Raw genomic sequence first — 10,272 nt, forward strand, 5'->3', positions numbered from 1 at the left:
CTTTGAAGGTTCTCAGAACTTGTGATCGATAATGATTGTCTTCAACGGTTTTACACTTCTTCTAATCTTCTTCATAGTTATGAATAAATATAATGAAATCAAAAGTTCAAGACATAATCAATTTAATACGTAATCTGTAATCTTGGCGCCAATGATAAGAGCATCTATTTTGACTTCTGCACAATTGGTTTTGTGTGGTAGGTTTCATCTCTTCATGTGGTATGTTTTAATATGGATTGCCTTTGATTCAATCTATTGTGAAATCATCATAGTTTTATTTGATTGTTTTTGTTTCCCAACTTAGTGGATGGTTTAGTGCCATATATTGAAAAAGTATTTTAGATGGTATTAGTAATGCTATGATTGTAGACATATATCAAGATATTAGACCTCTTCGGGTACAATTGTAATATCTTTAAAAAAATTGCTTATATGAATCAACCCATTACTAGTATTTTTTTAGCTATGCCATTTCTATCGGGTTCACTTAAATAGTGACCCACGTAGGTTGTTGTTCTAGACTCGCCACTGCTGATATCTTATTTTTTTAAATTCAAATTATATTTGAGTTGATTTACTTCCTACTTTTCATCTTAATTCACTTCTATATAATGTAAAAAATGTTTTGACTATCAATTTACATGAACATCTGTCATTCTTCCTTTGCAGAAAACAAGAGCAAAACTTCTCCAACATTGTCATCGGCCGGATATGTCTACCAACTGTATGTATGTAATCCTTTTTGCTCTATTTCTCAATCAATAACAAAAAATTGGCTTAAGCTACGTTAATGTATCTGTGTTTTGTTCGAGGATATTTTGTTGTCTTGCAAAACATTTTCCAAATAAACATTAAGTAGAATCCACGTTAATGTATCTGTGTTTTGCTCCTTTTTTTACTTAGACAATGTCCGCCCAGAACATCATTTTCATAAATGAATTGGATAACATGAAAGGTGATTACACGTTAAAAGTTTGTATTATCCGTTTGTGGCAATCATTTTCGGATATAAACCCAAATATAATAAAATCCCTAGAGATGATCCTGATAGATGAGATGGTAAATCTACTTTTATAATATTGTTTTAATAAGTTGTATTTTGAATTCTAATTTAAATTTTTATTAAATTTAAAATTTTTAACTAAATATTTTTATCATATTTGAATAGGATACAAAAATCCGAGCCAGCATATATCCAAAGGATTTTTGATAGATTTCAATTAAAACTTTATTTTTGGATATTCAAACAAATATTAATATTCATTTCAAAGAATCAATAAAAAAATCTTATAAAATCATAACTATTATTAATAATATATTTATTTTATAAATATTTTTTCCTTTCTACGTATTGTAAACCTAGTATAAATTAATTCTATGTTCAAATACTTTAATCTACTTTGAAATTATAATAATAACAAACCATAACACCACTCTACCAAGGATCAATGTTCAGCTTCTCCGCGTACTAAAAACATACTCAAATGATCAAAATTTCATGTTACAGGAGATTTTTAGGGTTTACGTTATCTTGGTTTATTTGAGTAAGACAAAATTTGGGGTTTCATTTATAGCATGTCGTGGATAAAATTAGTTGATACCCCACCCACACAGACGCAATCGAATCACAAACACAATTATTCCATCCGAAAGTTTGTCAATTTCATGCATTACCAAATACCCAAACGAGCAATCACTTCGATTCATTCTCGTTGCTAGCCAATGCCAGGATCCATTCAAGTTTCAGGTACTTATCTTCCTATATCCACCTCTAATTTTATGATATCTTCAAGTACTATACTTTTCATGGTCCTTCAATTTCATAGTTCTGGACTTCAAGGAGCTTCCATCTTCGTCAAATTCTGTAAAGGGTATGCGATCTGTTCATCGCCTCTATTTGTGAGAACCTCGAAACCATTTGAACTAGTTATTGATCCAATTTATCATGTAGTTGCATTGGGGAAAGTCGAGCATGAAGCCGGGGAGAAAGAGACTTTCTCTTTGTAAGATTCCGAACTCTAAACTTAATTATTGCTCTTGTTTATAAACACTGATTCGACATACTGATTTTAGCACAGTCCATTAACGAATCTGCGCGACAATTTGATCATCTCAATTCAGGATTCCGAGGGAAATCAAATATCACATTCAGGTTTATCATAAAACTCCGGAATTCATCTCACATTGTGTACGATTAGGTTAATTTGATTCTAATCAAGGATCAATTTGATATTGGGCTTAGGTATTCGAACCATGTCTATAATTGAAAAGGGTACTTGGGATGACTTGTTTCCCATTGAAGGAGGTGGACTTATACATATGAAGTTGCAGTTCATTCTTAATGATGAGGAGCGCAATAGGATCCGTTCAATGGTACTCTATTTATTTTTCACCATTTTTTCATTCCATGATGTATATATATCCATATAAGTGTGTTTGGATGTGTTGTTAATGTTAATCAATTTCAAGTGTTTGGAAGTTATGTTTATCCTGTTACTTGTAGAGAGAAGCTGCAATGAAGAAGAAGCAAGCTGAGATTCTTAATAGCAGGCTAAGAAAGACAGAAAGTGCCAAATCTCTCACATCATTGTTGCAAAGACATGAGGTCTCAGGTTTGATCTTGCACTATCTAAAGAAACATTTAGGCCTTGTTGTAAAACATAGAATGAATGAGGACAAATTTATAAAAGTCATATAGGTTACTAGATTAAGTCAACTTATGTCCCTATTAAATCCATTTGTCAATTCACTCTTACACTGGAATTTTCTGAAAGGTTTTGTCTAGATGTTTTGAGGGATACGTCTTCTCAATATTTTCAAAGAAGCAGTTCTAATAGTGATGCTGCAAAAGCTCGTAGCTTGAACCTTCTTGATGATATTTCCTTGAAGGCTGCAGAATCTAGCCATGTGATAAAAGAAGAATCTTTTCAGAAGCAATCATTCACAGTTAAGTGTTATATAAAAGTGTTTAGTATGATAGAATCAGGAAAGAAATGAAATGGTTCTTTCTATTGGAATGAAAAAACTCAAAGTCAAAATCAAAACCTTTTCTTTTGTTTTAGGATCCTACAGATAAAAAAGAAGAGACTTCATTTCCTCCTACAATCAAAACTCAGGCTTCACAAACAGACTTGATTAAGAATAATGAAGCAGAAAAACTAGATTTATCGGGTGATTCAGGTGACAAGCTATATGAGCAGAATCTTGAAGAAAAAATCACATGTGACATAAACATAAAAAACAAAGAGACCACATCTACTCCTTCATTACAAGAAACCGAAGTGAATACAATAAAGTCCAATGAGATTCAACCTTCATTACAAGAATCAGTAGAAGACACCAACATTCATGCATCTGAATCAAAACCATCAAATGATGAAAAGTTAGATAAGCAGAATCTTGAAGAGAAGATCCAAAAGAGCAAACCCTCTACATCATCACAAGAAACTGAAGTAAATACAATTAAGAACAATGAGAAAAGATTGCAAGAAACATCTTCTCAAGATATAACCTCTTCAAGATCAATTATTGCCAAAAAGATCAAATCTTTTTCACCTAAGGTAGAAGGAGAACAAGATAAGATAACTCCACGCAATATAAAGAAGATGATTAGTGTATTTGAAAGCAGTATATCTCAGGTTTGTATACCCATCTTTAAAATTATGTTATTGAAGTGTACAATAAATAAAATCCCCTAAAAAGACACAATAAACACACTAAAGCAAAAGGGATTTTATCATTTTATTTAAAATTATGTTATTGAAGTGTAGTGTGAATTGATTTCCAGGATCGAACACCTCTAAAGCCTTTGAGTATGAAATCATACAAACTTGGAACTTTACGTGTTAAAGATAATGATCAAAAGTTGGAAACATCGAGTTCAACAAGGCTTAGAAATTCTTTTAGCATGAGTGATTTACAAAAAAACATTAATGTAACAAAAGAGGAACAAGATGGTTTTGAAAACTTTGTAAAACCAAGTGAAACAAATGATTCAAAGGGAATAGAAAATTTATCAAATAATGAAGAGAAGTTTACTCTCATGGAAACAAACACAAAGAAGCTTCCGGAAGCATGTCAAGAAGATGCAACGGTTTCGGGAAGAAAGCCTCTTGATAATGAGAAGAGCATTGAGCATATTGAAAGTGAGAGTGTTAATGGTGGAATGACTTCAAATGATAATCATGAGGACTTTGAACATGATATTGATTGCAAGATTGAAGAAAAAGATCATCAAGAAAAGATTGTTGCTTCTAATTCTATACCCGAAATTGTTGTGAAAGTAAGTGACTTTATCTCTATAGCTCTTGTTGTGAATTAGAGTTGGCAAAAATGGATCAAAAATGACACCTAAAATGAACAAGTTTATATATTTTTCTTGATTTTGTGTCTACTTAAAATGTAAATTTCAGGGTGAAGTGCAATGTGGAAATGATGAGAATATGAAACAAGGTGAAGAAATTGTTCATATTTTGGGAAACTCAAGTCCGAAAAGTGTAGATGAAGAAGCTTCTAATGGATCGGTTAAACAGGTTAAAGTTTTTCTTTTTGATCATATAATCTTTAAAGAATTTAAAGATTCTAAATCTTGAATTTATTTTTAGGTAATAAAAATCGCAATTGTGGTAGGATTTGGAGTACTTGTTTTCTTCCTTCGACAAAGGGAGCCTCGGTATGTTTAAAATTCTCCTTTTTAGTCATTATATAGAATCTTGAACGAATTTTATCTCTTTTTTTGAATCTTTTATATAAATAATCAATATAATTGATGAGATTAAATTTTATTGAACTAATAATATACTTTTTTTTACCAATATGATTTGTTAGAGATAAAGTATGTATAATTTTCGACAGAAAAGGCAAGAAAAAGGAAAATTATCGTGCATTGAAGAATCAAGTGTTCATGAATAAACGTGGATCAATTGAAGAACAAAGAGTGAAATTTGGTGTGATGAAGATGTCTTAGCTTGGAATTTATAAATGTGTTGCCATAAGTCATGGACTAGGAGTTGGTTTATGTTCAATAGCTTATAATGTATGTAAATTTACTTTTGATGCTATTTTGAAATGTTTTGTAATATTGAATCTTTTACTTCGAGTTTTTATATGAAGTAATAATATTGTTTACTTAGCTTTCACATGTTTATTGGAGTTGTTTTGACCTTAGTGTTAAATCAGTAAATTATTTTTATATAACAATAATGATATGGATGTCCAAGAATTAAGTGATAAAAGTGCATTTGACAAATGTGAAAATTTTCTATATGTTGTAGGATAAACATGTTCAACTCAACGATTCATTCCAATATTTTTATTGATCATATAAGTGTGTTTACAAATAATAAAAACCTCTTTATATATGGGGAAAATGTTGAGTAAACCAAAAGGTCGTAGGATTTATTTACATAGCTTTTACTTATAACACACTTAAATATAAACAATCATTGTTATACTTTTACTTCTTCGTATTGTATCTTCAGAGAATACATCAAACATATGCCTTGTTAAAAACCTTACGGGAGAAAAACCCTTTGGAAAAAAGAAACTTTGGTCGAAAGATAAAAATGTATGATATGGATATCTTGAGCGAAAGGAATAACCATACACAGTGTGTTTCATTAAAAATTTTGTTAAAGAAAAACCAAGTAGGACAAACTCTAAAGAAATGACAAAAGAGTACATAATGGTTGAAGAAGTATTCAACTGGATACTCTTATTGACTTCAATAATTCTTAGTGATAAATGGGATACACTTTGTGTCTTGTTAAAAAAAACTTTGTCAAGGTAAACCCTACAGGAAAAAACCTTTGAACTAAACATACAAAAAAGAGTACTTTGTTGGGATAATCGGTTTGAGCCAACTTCGTGCATGCTACATTGTTGGGATAATCGGTTTGAGCCAAACAAAGTTTTTTTAGAACAAGTTTTTTTAGTTCTAGTATAAAATAGGATCAATCATGTGATATTTCTTTTATGCATTCAAAACCTTTTCTCAATTTGTTCTAGTTGAGGTAATTGTTTTGTTTCAATTATTCCATTCTCACATTTTCCTTCTACCTGTTGCATACTTGTTTCCTTTTGCTTGTAACTACACTTGTTTCTTTTTGCTTGTAACTGAAGCAAGTTCCAACCCAAGTAATCTTACACTTGGTATCAGAGCGGTTTCGTTGAAGGGGGGTGTGGTTCGAGGTTGATTACAAGCAACCCCGGTTTCTCTTAATCGGGCTTGTGAGAGACTAGCCGGAGGCGCGAAATAAACGGACGGGAAGACGTCAAAGCGGGTAGCTTTGACTTAGTTCATTTTGCGGGTGACGGAAGACGATAAACGTGGACGTGACCTTGTTTTATTGTCCGGTGGAAGAGTGCTCTCGGAACAAGCTTGATTAAAGAAGTCGGGGTTAAGGAGAAAAGGAAGTCGTTGGTTAAAGAATAAGGTTCGATGACGTATCAGGTTTCGATTTTGACTCCAACAAATTATCCGGTGTTTTCAATCAAAGTCAAGTTGATTATTGATGCATACGACATATGGGAGATGGTTGAATCGAGGGCGTTCGGTGGAAGAAAATATCGGAATATGATTGATCGGCAAAGGTATGGTTGCCAAGACATGAGGGGAATGGTCAAACAACACGATGTGAACATTATGGCGGTGAAAGTTCAAATCGGATGGCTTTGGATGTGGTCGGGGAGAGTTCGTGAATCCGGGAAAAGTCTAGATGGTAATGAACGTGTCCAACAGGATGACATGTTATATTTTACATGTGTTTTCAACAATCAATAGGATTGAGAAAAGGCTTTGGATGTGACCGAGGTGAAGGTCGGGTGTCCGGGAAAGGTCGAGACTCAATATGGTTCGAAACGAAGGTGATTAAAGGTTGTTGTGAATGAGCGGTTGACCAAACCGATTAAAAGGGGGGGGGGTGATTGTTGGGATAATCAGTTTGAGCCAAACAAAGTTTTTTTAGTTCAAAGGGCATTTTAGGAAAGTAGCCATATTTAAGGGTTTTTTTTATTTTTTTATTTTATATATATATATATATATATATATATATATATATATATATATATATATATATATATATATATATATATATATGCATTCAAAACCTTTTCTCAATTTATTCTTATTGAAGTAATTGTTTTGTTTCAATTATTCCATTCTCATGTTTTCCTTCTACATGTTGCATACTTGTTTCTTTTTGCTTGTAATTAAAGCAAGTTCCAACCCAAGTAATCTTACATACATATCATTTATTATTTAAGTATCTTAGAGAACTTCCTAAGTCCAATGGCCCTGGCGTGTTTTTGGAACGAATACTTTGGTAGTGACTTGGTAAACAACTATGCATGATTCTTCTCTGATCCAATACATTGCACTTCAGTCTTTTGACATGCTTGTTGTTAACGTGTAAAGAATAATTTTGGCGATATGTGCTTAATGTTGTCCCCTTTGATGTAACCATGTTTCTTTTTATTAATAACAACAATGTTATCTTCATATATGATTCATTGGGATCATAATCTAAATCACATGTACTTCGAATATGGCTAATTACAACTCGAAGCCATATATTCTCTATTTTCCACATAAAGTGCGAGTAGTTCAGGGTGATTATTCTAAATAGAAACTAGATTTTGTTTACAAGACCTCCATGATATTGATGGTAAAGACATAACCATATTAGGAACGTCCCTTATGTGAGTCTGATAAGTAACCTACATCGATATAGCCAACAAAGGTCGCATTAGTTCAAGTATCATTCTTGGTAGATCCACTCGATAACGCGTATGGATAGAGTAGACCCATATCTGTAGTACCTTTAAGGTAACGCAAGATGTATTTAATACCATTCAAGTGGTGGCATGTGTCACACCCCCGGCCGGCGGCGGAAACACCGGGCTGTGTAACTTCATTTTTCTATCACAGTTATTAAACATACATTAAACAGTACAAAAGCATTCTATAAACTACATACCTTTATTGATAATAGAAAGTTACATTGTTCATGTATTCCTAGTCATTATTACATAGTATCTGAAATATCACACACGTCTTAACAGATAGACGTTCCATACCAACAAAAAGGATAATATTAATTGTCAACAAAAGTTTACCTAATCGAGTAACATTCCAACTTATTAAGTTCCTGAAAACACATGCGTTTTGAAAATACGTCAACATAAAGTTGGTGAGTCCTCAGGTTTTGACTCTGAGTAAAAATAGTACTTTTTCCAAGTTCAAAAAGTATAAAACATAGTTTGAAAGTGTTATTCTGACTTATACTTGTCTCCAGCATATTGTATATATCATAGGTATAATGGTTTACTTACTGAATAAGTGCTATACCTATAGTTTCATGTACTCTGAGTATAAGTGTTTGTGAATCTTATACTTAACATTAATACTTGTATATCAACAAAGTATAATGTGTATAAAGTATAATTGCGCTACCATGAGTCCATAATCACTGCTATATGGCGTTCAAGACCTCTGATTGGTGATACAAAGGGGTGCACCAGTTCAAATACTCTGCGCGCATCATCGACGCCGGACCCACAAACAAAACAAAAGGACAGTTCGTCACCCGATGGGTTTCGTCAAACCGTGGGTTGTAGCTAGCAACCACGGGTGAGGGTGTCAACCCGTATAGATCTATACAGAACTTCCTCGATCACACGGGATTAGCGGTTACAGGTCAGAGGATTTTACTAAGATTTTCAGTCTTAGTTGAAGAATTGAATACCTCATGTAGATTTGTCGAGTTTCGATAGTTCCAACAGTGAAAGCATATTCGTGTCTAAAACCCTAAGTTACTAGACTATGCTTTAAACATTACCCATAACTTTAATAATATTTAGGCCGTACAACAGCTATAATTTGAAGTAAAACGGGGTTTTAACTAACATAAAACCAATAATAACAACACCCTTAACAAGTCAAAGATAGTTGTATGACTTCAAATTATCAGATATATAGATCAATATCAGGTTTTAACCAACATAAAAACTTATGATAACAACATACCATAGTTGTATAGTTTCAAAAGATCAGATATATCATAAGTATATATGATTTAAAACTACTATATCTCGGTTAATAGAATTTTATATTGATCCGAACATACGATCATATAAACATAATATTAACTTGTATATAATAGTTAGCATGCATTCTCCCCCGAAAACATTTAAAAAGTGGGGCCGTGAAATTCACCCTTGTAGTGTGATTTGATAGAATCTAACTAGAAATGGTCAACGGTTCGTGATCGTCAGGCTCGGAACAAGGAACACCTTCAGCAAATGAGGGAGAGAAAGAAAATTTGGTGTAATGAGAGCAAGGGTCGAACTTGCTATTTATAGGGTGTCTAGGGCACTTTCACGTCGTGAGCATTCATGCTCACGTCATGAAATATGGCTGTATCACCTCGTAGACTTGCCATTTGGGTTTCTACATTGGAAGGTGTCCTGATAACATCTCACGTCATGAAAATGTCATTTTCACGTCGTGAGGCCTAAACATATGACTCCATATACTTGCCATCTGCATTCTAGCCTTGAGGAGTGTTCAGGAGCACGCTCACGTCGTGAGAATACCTGCTCACATCGTGAACCAAGGTAGCTAGGGTTTTTGCCATGTGTCATGCTCTCAGACTGCTACATCTTTGGAAGGTCATATTTTTCGCATACGAGCTCCGTTTTTTATGTTCTTTATATCCACACGTAGGTATTTCCGAGTACTACAACTTTCTTTTAGATCCCAATAGCTAATTCTCACTATATTTTATTTTATTTTAATTTTTAATTTTTAATTTTTTTATAGAGGCTATAATGTTAGAATTTATCATAACTTCTACTTGCGAAGTCATATTGAGATTTGTTAAAATCTTTTGGAGTCGTATTGACGTGTACTTTTGAATTATACCATAATGTATGTATGACAGTTCATATTTGTATTAGAATTTGCCATGAACTACCAAGTAAGTTTATTACATTAACTGTTTGCCATGATCACATGCGACTATTGTTGACCTATTTTAACTGATGTTACAGCGTCTTGGCACAGTGTTGTGTCGAGCAACACAGTTCATAGCAAAAAAGATGTCTAATATAGTACATTGGGCCAAGTACGATAATGCCCCTATTGAAACTAGATATGAACACTTAGGGCTTGAAATCTCTTCATCGTTCTCCTTTGGACGGAATGGTCCTTTTTAATGTCTAGAGCACGAACGATCATGGTAGTACATGAAGACTTTGCGCCATGATGACTAA

The 10,272-nt window shown here is 33.1% G+C and overlaps 1 protein-coding gene across 3 annotated transcripts; it reads left to right on the forward strand.

Moving 5' to 3' along the window:
- Positions 1 to 1,458: 1,458 nt before the first annotated feature.
- Positions 1,459 to 5,138, forward strand: LOC145117481 (uncharacterized). 3 transcript variants are annotated; one of them, XM_079053765.1, is made up of 12 exons: positions 1,459 to 1,747; positions 1,827 to 1,871; positions 1,952 to 2,003; positions 2,079 to 2,152; positions 2,243 to 2,373; positions 2,504 to 2,612; positions 2,786 to 2,946; positions 3,063 to 3,638; positions 3,788 to 4,282; positions 4,413 to 4,532; positions 4,605 to 4,672; positions 4,828 to 5,138. In XM_079053765.1, exons 1-12 carry the CDS (start codon positions 1,723 to 1,725, stop codon positions 4,964 to 4,966), a joined length of 1,995 nt encoding a protein of 664 aa, XP_078909891.1. In that variant the 5' UTR covers positions 1,459 to 1,722; the 3' UTR covers positions 4,967 to 5,138. The 3 variants fall into 3 exon arrangements, with proteins under 3 accessions (XP_078909891.1, XP_078909892.1, XP_078909893.1); XM_079053766.1 differs by having other exon boundaries at positions 1,462 to 1,747; positions 4,855 to 5,138; XM_079053767.1 differs by lacking the exon at positions 1,459 to 1,747 and having other exon boundaries at positions 2,074 to 2,152.
- The last annotated feature ends 5,134 nt before the right edge of the window (positions 5,139 to 10,272 follow it).

This window comes from Lactuca virosa, chromosome 5 (genome assembly GCF_052849685.1).
Source record: "Lactuca virosa cultivar CGN04683 chromosome 5, Lactuca_virosa_CGN04683_v6, whole genome shotgun sequence".
Lineage (NCBI taxonomy): Eukaryota > Viridiplantae > Streptophyta > Magnoliopsida > Asterales > Asteraceae > Lactuca > Lactuca virosa.

Bases quoted from the DNA above. Each gene is read 5' to 3' on its own strand.
- LOC145117481 (XM_079053765.1), top strand. From the start codon at position 1,723: ATGCCAGGATCCATTCAAGTTTCAG. The intron at 4,533-4,604 runs GTTAAAGTTTTT...ATTTATTTTTAG, and splicing joins CTAATGGATCGGTTAAACAG to GTAATAAAAATCGCAATTGT. The intron at 4,673-4,827 runs GTATGTTTAAAA...ATGATTTGTTAG, and splicing joins CTTCGACAAAGGGAGCCTCG to AGATAAAGTATGTATAATTT.